Below are 26,525 nucleotides of genomic sequence, written 5' to 3' on the forward strand. Positions count from 1 at the left end.
TTTCTGACCATCTCGGACCACGGATGCAGAGAGCAGCAGCGATGCGGCGGCTCTGCTGTTAACTCGTTGGACCGTTTACTTTCCGTTTTTTGTGTGCCGGTTTCATCTAAAAGGAGGCAGAATACATCCACAATGAAGCTCAAACCGAACCAGACCAGGACATACGATGGCGAGGGCTTCAAGAAACGAGCAGCATGCCTGTGCTTCAAGAATGAACGTGAGGAGGAGGTAAGAGGTTTCGCAGAAACTGAACCACATGAACAACATCCAGGGGTTGTGTATGACTTTGTGGCCTAGTCATCCCCCTGTCTGCACCCAGTCATTCAAACGGCACAGGGGTGATTATGAACCAAATTGAAAATTATATTTAATATTACACATGGGTTTAGACGCATGGCGCCTCCTTCCAGGTGTAGCTGCGTTCACACTGTTTTTCTGTCTCTCACAATGCCACTATTTTGGTTTGTGTTTCCGTGCTGTTGATGCGCCTTGGGCCATCCAGTTTAGGCTAGTTTGAGGAGCGCGTAAAGAAAGGGGGGGAAAAGGTTGTTGTCAAAGTAGCTACCATTAATAACAAACGACATCGGCGGCACATTTCAAAATAAAACATCTGATCGAGTGCCTCATTCGAAAACTCCATTGAGTTAACGCAAAGCTCTTACTTTGAAGAAAGATTCGCTCAACTTCCGGTTATCCGGTGCTCGTCTTGAGGTCGCTAACACGGAGGGGGCGAGGCACTCTGTTGCACGTTTCCCTTTAATTTGGGGGGTTTACATCGGCGTGTGCTGATTGAGGCGTTAAGAATAACGACCTCGAATCTATTATTAAATATATATATATATATCAACTGTCAGTTCACCACCTATAAATACCGCGACAGGGAGGGTAAACATCCAGGCAGTGGCCATTCATGCTTCTGCTGCATCCGACCGGCCTCGAGCTGCGTAGCACTTAATGTGGATGAGGATTTAAAGGGGCCCTCGTCGTGTAAATACAGAATATGGGGTGACAGACTTATATTGTTGTTGTGTTAAAGACTTTTCTCGGTGATACACAATGCAGTCCATCCACGTTGAAGCGGATTTCTAGACCGTAACCGCAGTGTTGTTCCTCCCAAAACCATGAAAAACACATCAGCTGTGATATGACAAGTGTTTGTGTGTTTTGGGTTAGTCACTGTCTTTTATGTATTTACGACAACAAAAGTATTAACAGTACCCATATCAACATTTGCCCAATCAAAACACAACAAAAACTTCCATTCAGACTCACTATATAGACATATTCTTATCCAGAGAGCCTTTGTTAATGTAAATGACTCTTTAATCTGTTTTCACTGGTTCACATATAACTAATAATAGTCATGTATACATATTTATCAATCAATCAAACTTTATTTCAGACTCAAGGTCTAGATAATTACAAGAAAGTCATACATGTCCAAATATCAGGACCACATCTCTGTTTTTGTGACGTATTTGCTCTATTTCTAAATGTAGCCTCCTCTTTGAGCTTTCCATAGACAAACTGTTACACAATATACAGTCAAAACAGCCCAGTCTGGTGTCCCTGGACTGGCACAGAGAGCTCTGCCTGAGCTGCCAGTGTTTAGCTGTACAACACACAGATTGGAAGTAAATATGATGTGTGTCTGCGTTCTGAGTTTGTTGTTAGAACTTGTACTCGTAGTAGTGCGCTGTTATGTACATTGTGCTTATTTTCTCTTGACTTGCAATCACAGGACAGAACCGTCAGAGAGCATTGTGACAACAAGAGTGTAGGTGTGACCATCACCCTCAGGATTTTCAGGCTTTGACAGGCATGTCTACTCATGCAATCACATGGATGGCACTGCTCGAAATATGAGAACCAATCTGGTGATTATGGCTTGAAGTGTCAACAATGGCCATTTTCCTTCTCAAGAAGTTTGAGATGTGGAGCTTTGTGTCATCAGAACTCTCCGTAAACACATGCCTACACATATACAATCGGTTCCTAGACACAGGAGACCAACTGTGTTGAAATAAGAGCCATTGACTGTTTTGTTTTGGAGAGGAAAGGTGAAAGCTGAGCCCTCAAGCCGAGGTTCTGTTTGATGGCAATTACACTCCCAACAGGAGAAAACAGGAACTTCACAGTGCAGAGGGATGCCAGTGATAACTAAGGAGGGCAAATTAAGGGTACATTAACAGCATGTGAGTTGCTTTGGTCCTGTGTGCTAAGAGAGCTTCTTTAATATCATAATAGTGCAGTGGTCGGTTGCAGAAACGCTGAGTTAAATAACCAGCCCTAGAAGTCAACTCATTTAATTTAAATTCAAACTAGTAAACTTTATGATTCTATCACACTTCCTCAGCTTTATGTTATCAAACGTCTACAGTTGCTCTGATTGGATATTGTGAAGCACACAGTTAAAGCCACAAATGAGAAATTATTTCATCACGACATTCTCACCTGGCTGCTGTGCAAAAATAATCAGAAGGCAGTAAGAACAAAGTACATTTGTATGGCTTTAAAGTTGTTAGGATTTCAATATATTCATATTAACAATATATGAAATGACTGTGTGAAATGGGTTGCTCTCACCTGACTCTACAAGCCCATCATTTCTGATGAGCTTTATAGCGACTTGCTTTGGTTTTCTAACCTGCAACTTGACTTGACTCCCAAAATGCTCTGGAGACCAACTGTCCAGTAGTAGACCGACAATGTCAGCAGCTAACGGATGAACATCAGGGAGCATTTAGCAGCTTAAAAGCCAAATATTTCACTTGGTGGAGACCAGAGCCGAGCTAAAAGAAGCATGAACATTTAACTGGTCAGAAACACGCCTCCAAATGAACGCTGATGATGCTTCATGTCTTCTGGATGTGGGACATTTTGGCTGCAACTTGAAAGGTCATCGTTGTGTTTGCAGCTTGTTTCCACTTCCCGCATGTGTCCTTTATGTTAACTGTTGGCAATCTTAATTTGAACCTTTCAAATATTTTAGTTTGTCTCCTGATTTTAGGAACAACCTAAAGTGTTCCATACTGTGCTTTGCAGTGTTGAGGCTTTATTAAAATAAGCTTTATATAATGCCATGAGTTCATGCATGATTTAGAGTAGAAGAGGAAAGATCTGATCGAGAGAACAGTTTTAACAGGAACCACCATGTTTATGATGTTATGACCCAGAGGCTACATATGGAAGGTACTGCAGCAGATTGTAAACAATGTCACACTGGGAACTGGAGGGGGAGGTTGTCAGTGGCGTGGATGCTTCAGCAGGAAGTCAGACATGTAGGTGTTCAGTTGCTCTCTCTCTTTGCCTCCGCTGCAGTTCGTCTCCGACAATCCCCGATAACGAGTCTTCTTGTATTTGTTAATACCTTTTTTATAATGCGTCGACTATTTTATAGCTTAGCACTATTGATTTTTGCCCCTGGCACTTCTGTACTTGAGTGTCTTAGACTTTCCATCATTCTCTGCAACCGCCACCCTGGCATTTGGTGCCTTCTTTATTTGACAGCTACAGGCGCTCCGCCTCAGAGAGAAGGGGGAGTGTTAATGTCCTCCAGAATATCCCTGCCTGCTGTCCCTGTTTGTGGCCATGCCAGAGGACTCACTGTCATAGCCTGTGTTTTACTACCAGTGGTAGTTCAGATACCTTCAATTATGATATTAAATTAAGAATGACTGATCTTCTTCTCTAAATCAGACATATATATATATATATATATATATATATATATATATATATATATATCTCTCTAACGCCAGGCAAGTCTGTCATTTGTCCAAAGCGTTTTTCATTACCCAGGAGAGATTTACTATCTGTTTCCTCAGAATTCTCCCTCTCCTGTTTCACACTGGGGGTCCCGGGGAAGTGATACGAGTTGCAAAACAGTAAAATGTCTCCGGGAAATACTGCAGTGTTTTCCTCTGGGGTCGCTTCTTCTCCCTGCCCCTTTCCAAATATAAGTGTGTTTCTGTGCTCCGAGTTCAGCTGTCGGCTTATGCTTCATGACCGTGTGAGTTATTTAGTTCACCCTTTTAACTGTGGCCTGAGTAGTCTGTACTTTTCGTGCTTTCCTGTTCATCCAAAGTTACAGGAAAGGTCAGAAAGTTGTGGGTACAGAACTTCTTCAGCGGTTATCAGAAAGATTTGTAGAAAAGTAAATGTATCCACAAATTAAGTCAGCTGAGCTAAATGCTGCATGTTAAGGTTGAGTGCTTAAAAAGTCGATACCAATGAGCACAAATGGTGGAAATAGATAGTGAATAGACTTGAAATACAAGCATTTTCCGGGAATTCACTGGATTTCTCCGACTTGTCCAAGTGTCTTGCTGCTTGTAGAGATGAACAGAAGCGTGCAGGCTTGATGACAAATGTCTTGTTGTGCAAAGCTTAAAAGGCGACACCAAACCCCCGCTGCTCCCTCTTATGAACCTGTGGCTGTATTGGGCTCAGATGCACATGTGAAGAAACTAATTCTTAATTATACACAGTTTGTAATATGTTGATTCAGTGCTCTACATTCCTAAATTCATTAAAAGAAAAACTAAATGCGAGTTCCTCATGGGGCAACATTGAGAAGATAAAAATTGAACAACCAGAGCCGACGTCTGCTTTGTCCTTGCTGTCCCGTAAACTCTGCAGCTTTTGTTTTGTATACATCTTTCTACAAGTTGACACCAGTGATCTCCATGTAAGCCTTCCTGGCTGCAGCTCAAAACACAGACACACGCACTCAGACAGCGGGTTGGTCTCAAACACACCCTAAACACGAAGAATGAATATTGTATCATGTCATATCACTGAAATAGCCAATCCCGCATGGAAGTACATCACCCAATAATAGCCTGTATGGAAACAGCCTTCCAGCAATTGACTTTCACGTTCAAAATGAGGTGAAAAGAAACCCTTGCTGCTTATGACAGACATATTCCTCGAGAGAAAAAAAAAAAAAAAAAGTCTCACATCATGATTAAAAGGACAAAAGTTACGTTTTTCTTCGCCCAACTCACTCAAGCAGGTGACACGGTACAACATGTTTTACAGTCTGCACTCTGGGAAGACGTCATGCTCTGTTTGTACTATTATTGTAAATGCCCCTTCCTCCAACACGCGTCCCTTACTGCACACTGCAGCAGACGTACACCTGTTGTGTGTTTTTCTTGAACCTTTTTTATCGACCGCAAACTGTTTGCAGAGCGTGCACACGCTTCACATGTAGAGCTGCTCCACTGCCCTCCATCCCTGATGACACGGTCTGGGAAGAAGCAGGCGGCTGAGTTGGATGAATGGTGAAATGTGAAAAAGATGGCCGCCGACAGCGCTCACTGGCGGAGCCGCCAAGTGTTTGTTGTCCAATTGGTTTGGCCCCCGGCCTTAGCAGAGCCTCGGAGGGCCTCCGGTAGCTGCAGCCACAATCCCATTAGAGAACGTAAGGGAATATATAGGAAAACAGAGTTAGGATTAAGTGAGGCTGACTCTAATGGCAGATTACTGGGTATGGTGGTCAGATGGGTTGCAGTCAGCCAAACACACTGTTCTCTCTTCAATGCATGCATGTTTACCATCACTGTGTTATTGTGTATTGTAAAATGATTTCTAAACCGACAAATAGCTGACAAGCATACTGACAAGCAAGCAGATGATGTCACTACGATCCTGGTCCTGTCACAGTCTGTGTTTTTAATAATGAGCCAATTGCTCCATGCAAATGCGATAATGTTTACAGCACATGTGCTAGTGTCTGTTGTGGTTGCTATCTGGATACTGCAAGAAAATGCAGACACGGACACATCTGATCCGTGCATATCCGTGTACACTGCAACTGTAGTGTAATTCAAGCCCCGCAGGTCGCTGAGGGAAGCGCGGACAGAATTTGAGCGGATCATGTTTTGGTTTACATGCATTGTTTGCCAGGCTCGATGTGTTTTGGAACCGCCTCAACGCTGGTTTTGATTGAGTTTCATCAGCGTAGAAACCAACAATAGGTGAAAGCAGGTGAATGTTATCACCAAAAACATGGAACGGATACATGCTAAGGTTCCCCAAATGCCTCCATTTGTTCTAGTTAGAGTGAGACAACTTGTGTTTTACTAAACAAACTATGGCCCAGGTTTGTGTGTGAAATTTTACAATAATCAAAATGACCAGTTGTGTATCATTCTCATATTTACATATATATTCCATGGAATAGTCTCACTCAGAAGACCATTAACGCCATGTCAGGATTCAATATGTAAAGCTACAAAGGCTGAGGGGGATTTAGGACCGGTCTACAGCAACAGAGAATAAATAGCAGAGGCAGCACCAATCATCAGCCGTCTGTCTTTGAGACCTGAGTCAGAGGGGTCAGGGGTCAAGTCGCATGCCAAGCTCAGTTTCAGTGACTGCGCCTCAGACACCAGAGGGGCTTCTCGCTTCCTTATGATGCGTCTTAAGGGGCATACTCATTTCATTGTAAAATAAAGGAATTGACATGTTAAACGTTTCCTTTCCGTTTTTTAGGTTCTGCTGGTCAGCAGCAGTCGGCACCCGGAACAGTGGATCGTCCCCGGAGGCGGGATGGAGCCAGAGGAGGAGCCGTGTGGTGCCGCAGTGCGAGAGGTGTTTGAGGAGGTGAATAAACCCAGGAATTAATAGTTTCTTGACCCTTAGTGAGCTTTTTTTGTGCGACGTAGAGGAAGTCTTCATTGACAAATAGCCCTTTTTTTTTTTACTGTGTTTGATGTTAACCTGCATCCAAAAACTACCTGCCAGTTATAAAGCAAGTATTCAAAGCAGCAAATAATGTACTTTTTGAAAACGTCTGGGTATTATAGGTGCGATTGTAGACGTCCTCTGTCCCTGCAATCGTCAGTGTTCAACCTGTAGGGTTATCAGAATATTTTGGAGTGACAGCAATTGACTTGGCAAACCTTTGGTCAGAGTTTGGTCAAAGGCCATTACGGCATGCTGCTAATGAGGACATCACACCTGTGTTTTGGACAGATAAAAGACATTTCTAATTCTTCTGAGCAATCCTGCTAAAATGTCTTAAATGCACATCTTGGTTGTCACGTGACTCTCTCGCGTCACTGCAGTTGCCCGCTTCCATTAAACAGGATAGGAGGAGGAGCGTGGTTCAAACAGTTGGCTGCAGTATGCATGCTAAGGGTGAGATTTCTGACGGGACAGGGTGTCAGTCGCTGGGTGAACGAGCAGTGTGCTCTGGTTGAGAACCCTGTGTTCTCAGCCACGTCAGCGGTCTAAACTTGGCTCCGCGTTGGATTCCTGTGCATTCGCGGGACCCTGCGGCCCAACCCGCTGGACACATCAGTGCGACAGAGTGACACTTGTGAAGTATGCTGAGGGGGAAAGGACAGATGTCATATGTCCTGGCAGTAATTTGATTCCTGTGAATTAATAAAGCAACTAATTAAGTGTTATGAAAGGGGCATAATTACATTTCCGCAATAACTCTTTCAGGATTTTTGCCAGGTTTTTTTATTTTTTATTCCATGCCATGATATTATTATAATTACTGTTAGTCCTTCTTAACGGCCTCAACTAGAGTAGATACATTCCATGTATGTATGTATGTATGTATGTATGTATGTATGTATGTATGTATGTATGTATGTATGTATGTTATGTATGTATTCTTTAATTCTTTAAGAGAAACAGAGATTGTAGTTTGGCCGACAAACCTAAATTGAAGCCACAGAGAACAAAAATGAAATTCTGTTTTTTTGGGTAATTGTTCATCAAGCATTTCTACATTGAAACAAAGTCTGGGAGGTTACAATAGAGCTCGGTACATACAGCCCTTTAAACATTGATATGTAACACACAATACCCATTGTTTCGCCACAGAATATAGTCTCTTGTTTGAACACTGCCTTTCTAATGTTTCCACCCTCTATTCATCTTTGGGAGAGACTAGTGCACTCGAAAATTCCACAAAGAAATGTCCTTTGCTGTCTTTGTTCTGTGCGCTAGGGCCAGTGGGGGAAACAAAATCTAAAAAGATATCCATTGTTGTTCATTTATTCTTCAGGCCGGTGTGAAGGGCAAGCTAGGACGTCTGCTCGGCGTGTTCGAGGTAAGCTTACACGGCTTTATCTTACTTTCAGTTGATTATACCTGTGCATGTGCATTACGGTAGATGCACAAATTCCAATTTGTATTAATTTTTAGCATGCAATATGTCAATGTTGACAAGAGAAACATGCATGTTTACAAATTATTCTGTATGATCATTAAATATTCAGTTTCTTTCCCTTGTGATCACTCAAGCAAAACCAGGACCGGAAGCACCGGACGTATGTGTACGTGTTGACTGTCACAGAAACGCTGGAGGCCTGGGAAGACTCCGTCAACATAGGTACAGTTTCCCTTCACCGTCCCATGAATGTCTGCAACCGCTGTGGTATGTGCGTGTGTGTGCATGTCTTTCGTCTTGATCTGCCAACGAATAGCTTAGCTTTTTTACAGTACACTGTTATTTGTTTATGTGGAGGCCAGAAGAGACTATATGGGCATTGGGGTTTGCAGTGACAACAGGTGCCGATAAATCTAGGCCACCGATCGTAGCTGCAGTGGTTCTGAGCTGCAGTACATTACAGCTGACAGTAGCCTGGACGCCTGCATCCAGCCTTACTTTATGTGCATCCTCTACCTGTCATAGTATAACATAGTGGATGTAGCAGGCTCTGGTTTACACTATGTATGCACATATCGGGGTATACATGCCATGTTTTCATTAAATACTTCAGTTCTGCGTTGCATTACACTTCCCAGTTTCATTTCCAACTTCTTCCTATTGTAGATTAACGAGCGTAACATGTTGAAGCTTAGATTTCCTTGAGCTGCATATACAATAGAAGAAATGGCTTTGATACAATGTAAGAGTAATCTGTGGAAGAGGACAAAATTGTATCTTCTGTATAGCAACGAGGGATATACATTTTACATTACGGCTCTCTAATTATGGCAATACAAGGAACACCCAACATGAAAGCTTCCTTCTAACTCCAACATTGCGCTCTGTCTCCCTCTGCAGGTCGTAAGAGGGAGTGGTTCACCGTGGACGAGGCCATCAAAGTGCTGCAGAGCCACAAACCCGTCCACGCCGAGTACCTGCGGAGGCTCCAGCTTAGCTGCTCCCCAACCAACGGAAACTCCATCCTCCCGAGCCCGCCGCCCAACGACAACTACCCCCATTACAGCGCCACCGCGACCTCACCCTCGACGGGTAACGTGCTGGGCTCCTCCCGCAGATAGGACTGCTCCTAAACGACGTGTGCCGTCCCGCTCGGATGGCGCACTGAAAGTCTGTACAGTCTTGCATGAATCTATGAAACTTTTCAGAGTTGCGGCTCTCCTGTATGTTTTTAATTTCTAGTCTTAGCTGCAGGACAGACCAAAGCCATCACCAGAACTGTGTCGAAGACTCGCGTGACAGAGCAGGAGACGTCTCTGACAGAAAGACTGTGAATATCTCAAGAATACTTTTCTTTTGCTGGCAAACACCAGACCGATGAGCTGCAGCCTGGGAGGAGGAAGGAATGCCTTACAGAAACGTTGTATGAATGTTGTATTGGGGTTGTTTTATCTCACTAATGGTCATTTTTTTTAATTTAATTTTAGGCAGAATGAAAATGCTTTCTAGTCAATAAAAGAGTAATTGACCCCAAAGCACAGCCATGCGGGGAATGTTTCCAGACTTAATAATGTCTTCATCATCAACCCATGATGATGACATCAGAGATCATATTCTACATGGATCCTTTTTTCTTTTTAAAGACACCAGAGCATTGATGTTTCAAGGTTCTCCTCTGTTGCATGTTAATGTAGGTGGGATTTACTTAACACCATGTAATCATCAATTATTAACATTTTCCCAAATAAGTGAATTTGTCTAAAATGAGGAAAAAAAAGAAAAATATTGTTTAAAAATAGAAAGAAAAAAATATTTTACACCGTTAAAACTATCAAAAACAACAGAATCAAATGGTATGCCAGAAATGACTTGTGGTCATAAATGCCAAGGTCAAAGGTCAAATGTGTTCTATCTCTCAGAATAGCGCCAACTGTCAGTGAGTTGATACCTCGTGTTCGATATCCTTTGACACAACACTGCTGTGTTGGTAGTTAAACTTCAGCCACAGAAGGTTCGTCTCCACTAACCTCGACTGAGCCAACAAACTGGACTGTTGACTCTTTAAAGCCGCATACCATTACGGTGACGGTTTCCCACGGTTCTTTAAGTGAAAGTATTTGATGGTGTAAAGTCTTTCCTGAGGCATGAAGTGCTGCTATAGGGTCCGTTGGGTTTATCTCAACTCTGGCAATGAAAGAAGTGGACTTCCTTTCAATGAAAATACTCATGGTTAACTGCTATTTAAATTAATGTTATAATATAATGTCTCATTTGGTAAAAAAAACGACCACCAAATGACAATTTCCTTGTACGATATGATTGTTTTTTTCCACCATCTGTGTCTCACTAAGATTACTCGTGCTTTGGGCTATGACTAGAAATTATTTTAATTCTGAATTAACCTGAATTAATTTTCTTGGTTTACCTTTAATTAATTGTGAAAAATGCCCGTCATAGCTTATAATGGAGTTTTAATATAAATATTTCAATATTTAGCGCAATTTTGGGGTCTAAGACGCATACTTTGTAACGTCAGCGTTGTCTCTCGGTCCTCCCAGTCTTTCTCTCTCCCTGGCTCCCGTCTGCCTCTCAACTATATCTTGTCAAATATTGTTCAAGGCAAAGATGGTCCCTGGGAAATATTCTAAATAAAATGATATCTAAATTTTGAATATGAAGAGAGAAATCCAAAGAAAAAAAAGCTCAAATTGGCAGTTAGATTTTGTTCATGTAACTGTTCTCACTGAGAAGAGACACCCACTCACTCCTGTGTTGACAGCTGAATGACGACTCGAAACCACACAGAGATTTGTAAATAGCTTTGAAGAGAAACATTTAACGTGTTTTTAACCTGAATGTACCTGTACAATTTCTCTTAATATTTTATATATTTTTTAACAATGTACAAATGGCAGGATAAAACCAACGTGTAGAAAACCCACTGAGAACAGTATGTACAGTATATTTGTATCGATGACAATGTGCCACGGTTTAGGATTTAAAGACCGGTTGGTGTGAAATCGACTGGTTAAATTAATGCATTCTGAATTATGATCTGGTGAAATCAATCTTTGTCAGGATGGTCAAGAAGTTAACTCGGAAAAGAATATCAGACTGGATCTGGAGATGTTGGGTAAACTAAATTCTTTTTTTTCTTTTTTTTTTTACTAACTGTATATAGCATCTTGCTAATCAACTTGTGTATCAGATGCACAAGACTGAGTAGAGTCATACATTATGAAATGGCTTCTTTTTTTTTTAAACACTCTTGGGGGGACAGTAATGATCAGCGAAATGTTTTGGAAGCTTTGGTAAGAGGATGAAAAAAGTGTGGCATACACTTTAACAGACAGATGTTTATTTTATTGTTTATTCAACTGTCATGAACACATAATGCTTAGCACTGTTCTAAGTTTCCCCATGTGACCGAGACGTGCTTCAGAACTAAAGCTCTCAAACACCAATTCAGTTTCCATAAACCTTCAGCCTTGTTCGATTGGTACGGTTTGGACTTCAACCACCTCAAGCCGTTCTGTGTGTGTGTGTTGATGAACGTGAAATATGATGTGCCAAATTGAAAAAAAGTGTTTGTTTTCAAGTGGAAAAATGTGATGTCACGTTATATATATTATACATATAATATTTGGCCGACTGCTTTGTGATAAAGAAAAATAATCTTAAACATTGTAATTTCAGAATATAATCATTTAGAGATCCTTCATTGTTGAAATGAAGACTATGGAACCATAGACACTTATTATTTTTACCCCATACTGATTTTAAATTCCCCTTCTCACGTGACTGAGTATATACGACTTCACTCCAATCAAAATAATCATTTAACATAAACACATTCACCTCGATGTTTCGCAGCTGAAACACCGTCTTCCTCCACTTCCTGGAGCTTTTGTTTGATGCTGATCTGTGAATGCTCCTTTTATGAGTCAAGCATGAGAGTCAAAGAGTCCCACAAATAATAAAAATGTATGTGCTTATGTACACAAATGTAAGACGGCCCGGAGACAAGCGTCCACTAAATGCACGGTGGAGTCGGACAGCTCGATTGTCTGCTGAACACATTGTAATGTCACATGGATGTATCCATTCTACTCAAAGCAAACTTGAACTTTCTCACCGTTTTGTCATGAATATTATACACAGAAAAGTTTAAGGTGAAAGTGATTTGATGGCGTAGACTGGAAGGATTGTTTTTGAAAAAGATTGCATTAAAAAGAAGAAAAATCGTGTTGTAACTTGTTGTTGAATTCTCGTTTATTTGAATCAACTGTATGAGGCAAAATGTCACGAGAGTCAGGGATTATTTATTGGCAAATGATTTAGTGCCTTCTAGAAGTAGAATAAATAAGACCTGTCAATGAGAGACCCAGCAGCTGATGGGCCATTATGTCTAAATCAAGGAAAACTAAATCTTCAAAGGTTTAATGTTTCAATATCTTCGGAGTCATGACTAGATGAACCTGCTCTGGGCCTTAGGGGTAAAGATGTCTGCCACTTCCCAGCTAAACCCCAATTCTCAGCGGAGATTAGCATGTGTTATGTTACATGTTTACTGGCTGAAATTTTTGGCTCAGACAATTTGCACGATATCATATGACATTTTGACTCTGGGACCAGATTTGCAGAGCCTCTCAGAAGATCCCTATGATTCCACAGTTGATCATTCTTGAATGGTGAATGTCCCGAAATGCTCAATCCGCATTTTATACACAAGTACCATAATCACACTGACACATATTAATACAGTTGTGTTTGGCTGTAACACAATTCAACACAATATAATATCTTAACAATAGAATCGAATAAAAGCTGTTCCTCTGGCATAGTGTCCACAGCACAAAGGGAACATGTGGAGGCCTTCAGCCAAATGAGAATACACACTAACATAAATGGAGCATTAACAATTGGTCTATAACATTTTACAACTTGTGTAAAGACAGATGTCTCCTTTTCCTGGATAAACACACCTGGTGGGAAGTCCTCCTGTGTCAGGCTTCAGCTCCCCTCAACTCAAGCCAAAGGGGGCGGGGCTTGGTCCAGAGTGGAAAACGGATCATGAGGGCAACACCAGACACCCCAAGGTGCAACATTCCAATTAATATGGTTGGGTTTGCAATTATTTGAAGACCCCCCACCCCCCCATCTTTCCCCTAAATGTCCACTAATGTAAATGTTTTGCAAAATCGAAATACAACTTTGTGTGCCTTGGACAAATAAGGTTCATGACAAAGCAATGGATTGTAATCAGAGGTGAAAGCAATATTACAAAGTAGCAATACCACAATTTAATACAGTTACAATAAGGTCCTGCTTACAAAAAAGTACAAAGTTGTATCATCAAACTGTACTTAAAAAAAAGTTATTGACATATAACAATATTTTAAGCTGTTTTGCACCATATGTGAAATATTGTTAAATTAAGCCGTTGTATAAATGTAAACGTGTATAGTGCACTGTTTCCTTCTGAAATGCTTTACAGTAGCAGAAATTAAATTAAGTCGAAATGAAGTCCAGTACTTGTAAACGTCACTGCTAACCGATACCAACAGGCAGCGACACCTGACACCTGACACCTCAGGTGCGTCGCCTCTAGCCCCGCCCCTCGGGGTGTCAGCAAGTCAGGTCGACCCACCTCATGATCAGAGGGACAACAAAGCAGGACCGAGAAACAGTGTCCATCCGTGAAGCGACCAACTCAGACTCTGCGCGGATTGTTCCTCCACAATGGAGGAGCAGTTCTTTAAATCCGCGTTACCTGCGCAGGACTCGCGCGTGCGGGGTGACACCAGTCTGGCTCTGCCGGCCGAGCCGACTCCAAGAAGCTCGACGACGGTGAGCTCAAATGACCGGAGCCTCCGCGTCCAGCAGCAGGTTCAGCTCACACTGGCCCGGAAGGCGAGGAAGTCTGTGTCCAATGGTGAGGTTCCGTTTGAAGCTGTCTCTTGGGATGAATGTATGGCTGAAATACACTTCAGAGGCTTTTGGGCTTTTTTGCACACGCCACTTCTATTTGATTTTGTAGGCTACACTTGAAAGGATCCTTTTCTCCCCAAATTGCCTGTATGATCATAATAATAAAGGTGGTGTTCCACTATTCATATTTACAACAATTTAGATTGATTTAAAAATGATATCTCAATTTGACCCTTTAGACCGGGAAGCACTGTATTAGACAATTAAACCATATTATCATATAATCAGGCTGGAGGAAGCAGTGTCTCCACTGGTTGAATATGTTTCTGAGTTGCTTCTCCTATACCCCTCTCTGATTGTTTCATTTCATTGTCACATTTAAATTAGTTATGTTTGAAGAGGTGACACTGTCCTGTATTTTTGGAGGAAGAAGCAAACACAGATTTGAGTAGCAGAACAATCTTGGTTCTTCTTTCCTGTCCTGTTAATCATCTCACCTTTTTTAAATCTGCTTTTAACCTGTGATGCTAGTTATGTATGCTTTTGTTTTGTTTGTCATCTCTCTGCCGTGTTTATAATGCTATTATTATTATTATTATTATTATTATTATTATTATTATTATTATTATTATGTGATCCTCTTATAGGGTCCTCATCCCCATTTAGATACCAAACCCAATAAGTGTCCTTCTTGATCCAGAGGGATATGCTCTGTGTAGCCTACTGATCGTCTACTATTATTGAGGCTTGACGGACACTTTGGAATGGATGGCTCATAGTAGTCCATACTTGTCCAACAGGTTTCTGCAGTTTGATTCATACAACTAAAAGAGATATGAAAGTGACAGCTGACAGAGCTTGAAGTAAATATATCCCCCATTGTCCTGTTTTTCACTGGGTTATGTGCTTTATGTATTATGTATTGGTAGCTGAAATAAATATGTTGGTGGCTATAAAATCTAGTCTGTCATCAAGTGATTTTCAAGGTAGCATTGATTTTGTTATATGAAAGATCAACCTGTCACTACGTATTAATAGGTGCATTATATGTATTTACACAAGATGATTCACCGTGTTGGACAACAAAAGGACAGACGGATTTCCCTGAACCAAAGTTGATATCTTCAAATGGCTTTTTTTTATCGAATCAAAAGTAAAACAATTTAAAAAAGTATGAATTCAAAGTTAACTATCGTATTTTTCAAAGAACAGTTGCAAATCCCATTTAAGCAGCAGGAACAAGCAAGTTATCAGGTTTTCTGTCTATTGACTATTCAGTTTATTGTTTCAGGTCTGCATAACAATAACACAGGTATGTGTTACATTTATTTTAAATGACTTATTGTGGTGCTTTCAGTCTGTGGTATCCTGTAACACACTGGGAAGATAATGTCTGGAAATAATGGCTTTGGTTGGGTCTTGATTCCCATTGTAAATGCTAGGTATTTATGTGAAATATGTAAATGAATGATAAACATAAATAATAATAGACTGGATTTAAAATATCTGTTTTCTCTCACGCCTCTGCTTCCCTGCTTCTCCCTTCACCTCGTCAATCTTTCTCAATGCAAATGAACATGTTTGGTTTGCATTGGTTTAGAAGCACTTTCTGCACTCCTGCTGTACTTTTGTGGCTCAGGCAGGCGGGCCGGGAGTCATCTCCCTGATCTGTGTTGCCATGCGTTTAGGTAATTACAGTGTGAAACAGTACACTTTAACAAAACCTCCTCAACTTGTTTCAGGTAGTGTTCGTTTACAGAAAAACACGGCAAAGAGCTTTGATGCTACCGATGGACTTTTACTGAACATGAAGGTACCTCACTCTCCTTAAAGTCATGCAAGCACACACACACAAACAAGTTAGTGACATTTATTGTCTTCTTTATGTAGCACTGAAAGGTACAAGCAATCTTATGGTCCTTTTCCCCTGATTAACTCTTATTTCCGAAACAGGTGCAGTTAATTCCATCGGCTACTTTGCATTCAATTTGTAGTCAAATGTTCTGCTGCTGCTTTATATCCACAGGCTTTTGAAATGAATCACTGTGTTCACATGTAGTTTGACATTATCGTGAATTTGTGACTTTTAAACGTGTCAGCTCAAGATGTGCAGAGCCCTGAAACTGACAAGATAAAATAAACAGAGTTATTTATTTAACTTATTAGTGGTTAAATAAAAGTGTATTTTTTTTCCCTTAACCACTAATCAGTTTAGTTCATAAACTGATTAGTGGTTAGTCGAGTAGTCAAGGAAAAAAGAAATATAAGCATTTTGTATTTTTATCCAACTGATTGGAGGTTAAAGGAAAATATAAAAGTAAAAAGCTTTATATTTCTTTCTTCTTTTTACAACAATGTTTTTGATGTATTCAGTCACATTTCTGACTTTTACTATATTTGATCAGTTTCAGGGCTCCATATAGATGCGGCCAAATGTTCTTACTGCATATCCTAAAGAAATGTTGTCCATTGCACACTTTTTAAATGGAAACTACATTATTGTTTCCCCAGTATAATTACATTATAATATTGTTAATAAAATACAAATTGTTGTGATACAGCACAGTCACAGTAAAACATTGATACATTGTACAACTAATTAACTTTACAGCGATCATAATGACCTTTGACATGAAACTAGAGTGCAACAAGTTGGACTACGATGCCATTTGTATGTGAAGTCCTCCCAGAGGAATTTAAAGTGAGAGTACCAGCAGAATAAACAAGTATTAAAGTGTGGATTGTGTTTGTTTTTTTTCACAGGTAAATGGACTGTGCCTCACCAACCGCTCTCAATCAAGCAACAATGTGCGGAGACCATCGAGGAGGGTGGAGGTGTCTCCGCCACGGAGCCCGGAGTTCACACGCATCCGCTTCAATCACAGTGCCTCCCGCTTTGGGATGCACACCCATCAAGGACACAGTCAGTCACACAGGCTGGGCCCTATGCTGGACTACTCACTTGGTTCGGACTCATTTCGTCGCTATGCCTTCTCCGAGGCACCCCGGGGCACGCGGCCGCTCGCATCCACGTCCGAGCACGGGACCCTCCATCGGAGGTCACTTAGACAGACGGCAGCGCCGCAGCCTGTGATTGTAAACGCAGCGATTAGGCAAAGTGCCGATTATGACTCCCGCTGGAGTCATAACCAGACTATCGTCAAACAGGACCAACACACTGTGCAGGGACAAAATGGTGATGAGATGCTTGGTGCTATATCGCCCGCGGAGGGCTTGTCCTGGCTGGCTCAGGTCAGGAGGGAGGGGCTGCGGAGAATGAATTCCTACCCGCCCTCGGTCACCAGCGTGGAGTTGGACACGGGGAGGCAGATGGAAGTAGAAGTCCCCATTCAGCAGATACATGCTCAGAATGTCATGACACTGTAAGCTTGTGTGTTTGTTTGGGTTAATTTAACAATTCGACATAGTCTTGCATTTTCTTGATGTGTGCTGTCGGCCATGAAGCGTATTTTGAGACATTAGCGGATGGAGCATTTTCTTACACAGCTGTCTTCTCACACAGGCAGTCAGAGAACAAGCCTCCGGAGATGACGTTAGAGAGGGCTGTGAACCTGCTGACCCAGGATAATGAGGACACGCTGATCTCTGCAGCCAGCCACATACAGAGTCAGTGTCTCAAGAGTGCAGATGCTAAGAAGATGGTATGTTTATATCATTTTACAGTGATATGAAAATGGAATTTACTGGCAGTTAAATATGTAAAACAATTTTGCTTGAAAATGAATGTGTTGAACATTTGTTTTTTGCAGTAGTATTTGCATTTTTTTAGCCCCGTTCCTTGTTTTGTTAAGTTTAACTATATCAATTTCTCCCTTAGTATGAGCATTATAACATAATGTTGTCATTGGTAGTAATGTGATGCCTGTGTCTTCGATATTTTCAGTTTTCATTTCAGTACCTCAACAAACATTTTAATTATCTTTGTTCGTAGAACATTGTCATTGTGTGCATCAGCTGACTCTGCTCAAGCTCAAACTAGTACCACAAGACAGATAAGACAAGGTAATGAGGCAAGTTATGGAGGGTTATGATGTCACAATCACTGCCCGAAGACAATTAAAGCCTTTTCCTAAGGTGAAGCTTATTGCAGCACCTTGTTGTTTACCAAAACTCAACCTTTCAGACACTGTTTATAGTGTCACATTTCAACAGAGCTGAGCCAAGTTGAGTTGTGAAGAAATCCTACTATCCATTTATATCCAAACATGTTTTGAACTAAGTAAAAAATACTTTTGATTACCTGATTTAAAAAAGATATAGTTTCAAGCATGTCTTCCTCTCAGCCCAACCCTGTAACATTAGATTTGGCAAAGTTCTCCCTTAGACACCTTGAATGTGGTTTTACGTTCTCACAAGGAGGGTTAAGCAGGAACAATAAAATAGGTAATCTAATTTGGCTCTGGCTTTGGAAGTGATATCAGCCCTGTCATGTGCTAATATATGTGTTTGATACATGACATAGCCGAGGTAATCGATTACCGTACAACACAATCTGAATGTGATGGCTCATGTAGATTCTGCATCTGTCAATCAATAAAACACTCTTGTTTCCAGGTGTACTATCTCCGTGGGATTGGAAAGCTCTTGCAGCTCCTGGGCATTGACCATGAGGGGGTGCAGTGTGTCGCCGCCGGGGCTCTGCGCAATGTTGTTTACCAGAGCAGTGAAAACAAGATGGAGGTGAAGGAAAACGATGGCCTGGCCACCGTTTTGCGTGTACTGAAGAGCAGCCGTAATTTGGAGACCAGACGAGAACTTACTGGTCAGTTTTTTTACTTGGCTCCTATATATATATATATATATATATATATATATATATATACATACACACAAAATCTGTGTAGAAGTATACTGGCTGTCAGACTTTTAGGGTCGTACTGTGGGACTACGGAGGGACAGTTTAACTAACATTTTTAGATGTATTTCTTTGCCTATTAAAAGCATGTTTCCATCTCCCTCTTAGGTCTTTTGTGGAACCTCTCCTCTCACGACCTTTTGAAGGAGTGTCTCTCCAAAGAGGCCTTAGTGGTCCTCACCCAGTCAGTTCTGGTACCCAGTTCTGGCATTTTTGAGGGCGAGAACCCAAAAGACGAGCTCCTCGCTGACACTGATGCTTTCCACAATGCCACAGGCTGCCTGCGGTAGGCTCCTTTGTTGTCTCCGAAAGCAGATACTCAGCTAGCTTTTGCAGTGTCGATTAATAGATGCAAGTAAACAGACACCACCACTGGTATCAGATACACAGCTCGTAACAAACTAAATACAGAATTTGAGGATTTATACAAAAATATTCTCGTACTTCGCTAGACAAATATAATATTATCATACTTTCTGAGCAGTGTGGGACAGAATTGCATGCAAACTGATGGTGGAGGTTTACAATCTATTATGCTAACGTGATGACTGTGGCGATGCTAACATGAACATTTTGAGCAGGTATAATATTCACCGTTTAGTTTAGCCTGCTAGTATTTGCTAAATAGCGCAGCTAAAGCTGATGGGAATGTCATTAGTTTTGCAGTTATTTAGTAATAAACCAAGCTATTTAACAAATTAGAGTCTCCAATAGTTGTCAAGTTATTTAATTTAAAACCACAAATGTGAACCCGCTGGTGGCGCAAGAGGAAACATGATGACGATACATCAATGTGTGTATCTGAATGAAAACTGACATAGAATAGAAAATCACAATCCTATTTTTTATACATTCTCTACGGTCATGACATTGTGTTAAATCACAATTTGTCTGCTGTGGTCTAAGACTAAGATGTTAAGATCATCTCTCTGTTTACCAAACAGGAGATATCAGACTCACTGCTCCCCTGGCAGCTGTAGCCGGGTCAAATGAGTGAAAGACTGAATTATTCATCGAGCTCGCTCCTTTCTCTGCTCAGCTGAACTGAAATTACTCAGTCCTCAGTCCTCAGTCCTTAGTCCTCGCTGGTTATCAAGTTCTCAGCATGTTCTCAAACCTTTTGAGGTCCCTGTGGATGAGAAAAATGATCAGTTCCTCTTCAATTTATATTTCATCACTGCACAAAGAACCTCTTGCGTGGAGTCAGAATGTTTATTGTTAGGAAGTTGGATTACATGAAAAAATGCTTTGGCATTTGTCGTGATTGTTACTGGCTTTGGAAAGTCATGCCATCCGAAACAGTGCATCCATTGACTTTTTGCAATTATGTGGTTGACATTTTTTTTATTTGTTTCACTATGATGTGGGAATGAAAACTGTGTATCGGCTTGAAATACAGACACAAATGTCACATTACCTAGATTGTTTTGACTGTTTCTGTTTCCAGAAATCTGAGCTCTGCTGGTCCAGATGGCAGGAAAGCAATGAGGGAGTGTGAGAACTTTATTGACTCTCTGGTCTACTACATCCGCGGAGCCGTAGCGGACTATAAAACTGATGACAAGGTGAAATGAAAATGATAATCATTCCAGAGAAAAAATGTCATCTTCACAGACGGTTTCACATCAGATTTCTCAGCAGTTTGATCTGTAGTGCAACTTAAAATATAGTATTTTGTGATGCACAGTGGACAATCACGTTGCTTCTAACTGGATTAGAAAAATCCAAATATAAATAGTTCATGGAAACTTGGATCTACCTTGCAAAGCAAACCTGCTTGAACTATACCTAATCCTCCCATTCAAGTTTCAGTATGTTGTATCTATGTGATTAAATAGCTTGCCATGCTGTATTTAATTTGATGTGTATCTCTATATCTGCTCTGAAGTCCACAGAGAACTGTGTCTGCATCCTTCACAACCTGTCTTATCAGATCGAGGCAGAGCTTCCTAAGAAGTACACCTTAGATCTTCGACAATCTCGACAAAACTTGGCTCCAAAGCAGAAGGCTGTTGGCTGCTTTGCTTATCGCAGTGCCAAGATCACAGAGGTAATCCCATCAGACAAGAATCCATTTTTATAATACACAAGATGTTTTTTTGTGGTATAATATTTGAGAGTAATATCCTGTGAAGACTGCTGCATTGCTGCAGGTTTAATCACCCATATAACATCCTCTTAGAAGCCGATAATATTTATCTTTCTTTAATATTATGAACGGGGAGAAAAACATCAAAGCAAACAGTACATCTTACATTCCTGCTTTGACTGTGCTAGCAGCAAAAAGACCCAATATTATGAACGTAATGTTGCAATGCTTCATTAAAGCTGATCCAATCCATATTTTAACATTAACAGCATATCAAATGGCTATGTATAATATGAAAGGAGTCGCCCATAGTCGGAAACCCAGAGAGAATTATCACCAACTTTGTGTGGAACCTTTGTCCTCCAAATACTTTACTGTCTAATCAATTTTTTTTAAAGGGATACTTTATTATTGCACATCAGAAATGCAACATGTCCTGCCTTCTTGACCCTAGTATGCATCAACAACACTGGATCCTACACTTCCCATAACGCCAATTTAAGTTTCCTGTAATGTGTCATATTTCTGAGTGAAATATGTCACATAATAGAGTATTTTTGGAAATCTAAACAAAGGGTTTGCTGACTGGGATCCAGACACACACTAGGCTACTATAATATTGCTCTGTTAGCTACTACCACCCATAAGGTAATGGTGAAGTGTGGCTTTATCTAATGGGCATCGTTAGCTAGCTTGTACATACATAATACACACCCAAGTGCAAGAATAGTGCATCAAATTTTTTCATCTTTGCATGTCCATCAGACTTCTTAAACCATCATCTGCATTGCAGCTACGCCGTGACTGCATTGGACGGAGTGAATTCTTTCTGATGATGTGAATTTACATCATCAGAAAGAATGATGATGCTGCAAAATGTAATGGATGCTCAGCCTCTCCTTGGTAAAGTAAACTTAAAATGCACAAGAAGAAATAGAAGAAGAAAAACAAGACAAAAGAAATGTCAATCACTCATTGTTAATCTGCTGCATAATAGCTGCCTCTTGGTGAACCCAGTGATCAGAAATAACACTGCTGCTCATAAACTGTTTCTTCCCAGAATTTGGAGCGACGGTGCCCCCTGCTGGAGGAGAAGGCTAACCCCCGAGGCATAGAGTGGCTGTGGAGCTGCATCACTATCCGCATGTACTTGTCACTGATGGCCCGTAGTGTGCGTCACTACACCCAGGAGGCTGCCATCGGAGCCCTGCAGAACATCACAGCTGGGAATGGAGCGGTAAGATGGGGCGGATGTAAACTTTCTGTTTTTATATTTCAAGTTTTATTCTGAAAAACAACAAAGATGTACACACAGCCTTATACCCTCCTGAGAAATGTTAGTGGGGCCGCACCTCTCCTACCAATTAAGTAAACACTATACTGTATTTTATTCACCTGGTCTGTGGATTACATTTCATTGTGACTGAGGAATGAAACTAAATTGAAGTGATATTAGTCAATAACTTGACAAATATTTTCAGCACTAGATTCAAGTGATGGGAGAATCCAAAACTTGTGGATGTAGTTTAATTTAAAATTGTACAGGCAGTACAAGAGTGTTTCTGTGAACATTAATACGAGGATTCACAGGTTTAACTGAACAAATGGACTTGTTGATTAAAGAAAACTGATCGTGGTAGTTTGTTGCACTGTTTAACACCATTTACAAAAATGATTGATGTAAACAAACCTTTTACAGTGCCATACATTGGTTGTTAATGTATTAAGACCTTTTTAAATAGAATAAAATAGCCTATATTATACACATTTGATGAATTTCTTCGTGGCCTGGCAGGTGACTGAATCCATCACCTTCACTATTGTTCAACGGGAAAATGGCCTCCAGCATGTCAGGAAGATGCTAGAGGAGGGAGAGAGTAATGTGAAGAGGACGGCCATATCTCTTATAAAAAACATCTCGCGCTACCAGGAACTGCACCCTGACATCGGTAACTGTTTCCATTACAAACTGAGATACTTTGAGGTTGAAATATTTACCTGTTATGTTCCTCCACCACAAATTTGATTGCTGACCATTTTGTTTCAATCTGGACCTCGAGTCGCATTGTCTAATTTCGCACCCGTTCTTATGTGTTTCCTCCTCCTGAAGTGAAGCAGGTGTTACCAGAGTTGGTTGGGATGCTACCCAACGACGACACCGGCACCGACCTGCCTACCGAGGTGACGGCGTCTCTCTGTAACATCCTGACTAACCTGAGTCAGAGTGACACGCAGCACGTCAAAGCCGTCGTCAACCAGGGAGCCCTCCCACAGATCATCAACATCAGCAGCAAGGACAACGGGTTAGTCTGCGCTCGCCTCATTAAGAGCTCTTTTAGGACATGAAACTATTTTCTGTTTGATTATCACCACTGTATGGGGGAGTACCACCTCCCATTTTCAAAAAGTCTCCAACATTTTTTTATTTGAACTTTTAATTTCCTAGCTATGGACCAACCAGAGCGGGTCAGGCTGCATGCGTCTTGCTGCACACGCTGTGGAAGCACAGTGATCTCCACGGAGCCTACAAGAAGGTGTGTTCCTACTATATCCACGCAGCGCATTACAGTACGACACATGCTTTCTCAAAGGATAACTGCTTTGTATTTGTCACTGATCTGGGTTCTGCACACAGCGAGCACAGCTGGAAACTTCTTTTCAGACACTGCTCACAACATGTTGTCATCCTATCTGCATATGCTCTTGCAGCCTCTTTGATTTTCATCTTCCTCCTCCGCACTGTTTATGAGTCACGCATTAGAAGCTTTAATTAATGTTTTAGGTTTTTGCAAGTGTCACGGCACAGATAGTACCGGTAAAATTATTTGCTTCATGTCTTTATAGAATTGAATTTGCTTCTTCGTGTCTATGTCGCTTCAGTTAGGTTAAGCCACTAGAAGTCACTAGTTGCCAGTCATTTTTGTACAGCATATCACACACAACATTTAACATTGCTAAGTTACATCGTAAGAGTGCTCACAGTAAAAAGTATCTATTATTCATTAAGAAAACTAATCAGTAATCTGTTATTTAGGCCTGTTGTTGCCACAGTGTCTTTTTTTTCTTATAATGCCACTGGGGGGCACCAATGTGAAACAAATTCAATACATATTGGATTAAAAAATCTCTGCAATACAACATGGATATCGTGTCCATAATCCACTCTTTGTTTCTTAACAGTGTGGCTACAGGAAAGCTGATTTCGTTAATGCGAGGACAACAAAGGCTGTGAACTCCAGATGAGACCGAGTGGACGATCTATAACTGACTCAAGCAACACTCTTCCTCCTGTAATGGACCACCTGTGTTTTTTTTCAATGCTGCAGACAAAACATTGTGTACTCTGCCTACATTTCCCTAAAAGGTCCCATGACATGGTTTTACATTTGTACAAGAGCTGGATGTTCAATTAAAGTAACAAATAACAGAAGAATAAACCTGCTTACACAACAAGTTTTTTTTGTTTATTTTGTTTTGTTGACATTCTTCATCAGATACATCAGGTGCTTCTGATGCTGTCCAACTGCCTTATTGTTGGACAAACTGACAGATGAATGTAGAAACCGTTCCTGAAAATGCAATGTTTCTCTCGTAAACTGAATGAATTTCTTTATGATTGTGTAGTTTGTTTACTGTAGTGGAAGCTCAACGGTTGAGAATACTGTTTTGTGTGCTGTTTTATTTTTTGCATTTCAGGCGACAGTAATTTAGCAACAAGAACCAAAATAAAAAAATTCAAATATTTACACTGAAGTAATTGTGAAGGATGAAAATGCCTTATTTCTATCAAACCAATGAACCGTTTAATGAATAAATGTATATAAAATGTGTTTTTAAATAGAATGATGACTTACTGTAACACACATCCACGACAAGCTGATTTCCTGCTGTCTGACTTGATTTCTCAGATGAATAAACAGTTTTGAATGAAGCCTAGTATTCATTGTGTTCTGGTAAACCTTTTTTGTATAAAGGCTATGACAAAAAGAAGTATAGAAGAATCGTTTGATTATTATGTGCAGTACATTCTTTTTTTCTTAATAAATCCCTCTTAACTTTATAATGAGTGCAGAAAAAAGGTCACTCACTGGGAAGGCGTTATTTGATGACAAATGACTGTTCTGCAAAGTCTATTAATATATTGGAAATATCCTTAGATGCTAAAGGTTCAGAGAAAGAAATGTCTGTGAAAAGGTTGAGTCATTCATCAAAAACTATCATTATATTATATATATATATATATATATATATATATATATATATATATATATATATATATATATATGTTACAAGATCATTTTTAATTTATGACCTTTTACTTTGAAAAACGTGACTTGCAGTGCTTGGACAAGGTGAAAAACTAACTTTAACAATCGGTCCATTCACCCATCAGGCCTGTCTGTGACTTTAAGGCCCTGGAGCAGCGTTAACCTTGCAGGGACCTGGCAGTAGTTGCACTGCAGTATAGATGAGGGGGTGGATTGGGGGAGGCTGGGTAACGATCAACAAGGCTTTTAAGGCCAGGACAGTGATGATGAAATTGTGTGTGACAGGAATTTATCATGAAATACAGGTGACAGCTCACATAGAACTGATCGGACTCTCATCCTCAGAGCCTCGGCCCAGAGTCTTTTTTATTTAAAAAAGACCAACTCCCCCAGAGAACCTTTTTGTCTAATGAAGCCGACCCCAACTGGGAAATCTACAAAGCCCTCTCTTGATTTCAGACGGTGGTTGAATTTTCTAAATCAAATTAACGAAGGAAGCAATTACAGCTTCGTACCAGTGATTCTCCCCGTACTCTCCAGCCTGCATCTGCAAGTACATAGGACTTAGTGTACTTTTGGCCAACCATTTTTCTCTCCCTTGTTTTATGGCCTTATTGAGCTCAAACATGTAAAATATCTAGTGTTTCTTATATGATCCAAAACTTATATGTGCATATATTACAAGACAGGCAACGCAAAGTAATTCACAAAAGGAATAACTGAATGGATCCACCTTTCCGATGCGATTATGCTACCATTAAAGATGCTGAACCCTTTTTTCAGGTAAATACAGTGAGGGAGAGACACGTTGTTGTTAATATATCCTGCAGAGGGCAGTGGTGTAGCATTAACCCAACTGCTCATCAGTCCCCTCATAGAGGAGCAGAAAAAGATCAGTTTTGATCTGGAGAATTGTCTCCAAGTGGTTCTTTGTTCCCACATTTGTTTCTCATATCCATAAACTCTTGATCCCACATGTTTCAAATTGGTTTAGCCCTCAGATTAGGACCCTAAGCCTTTCTATTTGAGGAACTAAACTCTGCTCTCTCCTCTTTTTCACTCATAATCTCTAATTCACCCAGTTTGTGAACTATTTTGGTGATAAAGTCTTCGATTTTGGAGCTTTGGTTTTGGCGCCATTAGAGAAAAAAAAGCTCTGAAGAAGCCAAATCCTTTTAACAATAGCCCACTTGTCTCTCTACAGCTTATGTTGCTCTGAGGATT

At 40.6% G+C, this 26,525-nt stretch overlaps 2 protein-coding genes across 2 annotated transcripts; both read left to right on the forward strand.

The window, feature by feature from the left end:
• On the forward strand, positions 1-12,384 carry nudt4b (nudix (nucleoside diphosphate linked moiety X)-type motif 4b). Its single transcript, XM_079236197.1, has 5 exons — positions 1-228; positions 6,502-6,612; positions 8,033-8,077; positions 8,272-8,359; positions 9,038-12,384. The coding sequence occupies exons 1-5, from the start codon at positions 133-135 to the stop codon at positions 9,256-9,258; spliced, it is 561 nt and encodes a 186-aa protein (XP_079092323.1). The 5' UTR covers positions 1-132; the 3' UTR covers positions 9,259-12,384.
• A 1,495-nt stretch (positions 12,385-13,879) lies between these two features.
• On the forward strand, positions 13,880-24,917 carry pkp2 (plakophilin 2; the record flags this gene model as incomplete). Its single annotated transcript, XM_079235781.1, has 13 exons — positions 13,880-14,072; positions 15,811-15,881; positions 16,832-17,451; positions 17,592-17,730; positions 18,644-18,851; positions 19,053-19,230; positions 20,392-20,509; positions 20,833-20,994; positions 22,094-22,270; positions 22,829-22,982; positions 23,144-23,336; positions 23,480-23,567; positions 24,214-24,917. The coding sequence occupies 13 exons, from the start codon at positions 13,880-13,882 to the stop codon at positions 24,274-24,276; spliced, it is 2,364 nt and encodes a 787-aa protein (XP_079091907.1). The 3' UTR covers positions 24,277-24,917.
• Positions 24,918-26,525: the final 1,608 nt, after the last annotated feature.

Source organism: Taurulus bubalis, assembly GCF_910589615.1.
Source record: "Taurulus bubalis genome assembly, chromosome: 20".
NCBI lineage: Eukaryota > Metazoa > Chordata > Actinopteri > Perciformes > Cottidae > Taurulus > Taurulus bubalis.

Excerpts from the sequence above, each read along its gene's own strand:
- nudt4b (XM_079236197.1), top strand. The coding sequence starts at position 133 with ATGAAGCTCAAACCGAACCAGACCAGGACATACGATGGCGAGGGCTTC. Across the intron at positions 229-6,501 it reads AGAATGAACGTGAGGAGGAG|GTTCTGCTGGTCAGCAGCAG; the intron begins GTAAGAGGTTTC and ends TCCGTTTTTTAG. Across the intron at positions 6,613-8,032 it reads TGCGAGAGGTGTTTGAGGAG|GCCGGTGTGAAGGGCAAGCT; the intron begins GTGAATAAACCC and ends TTTATTCTTCAG.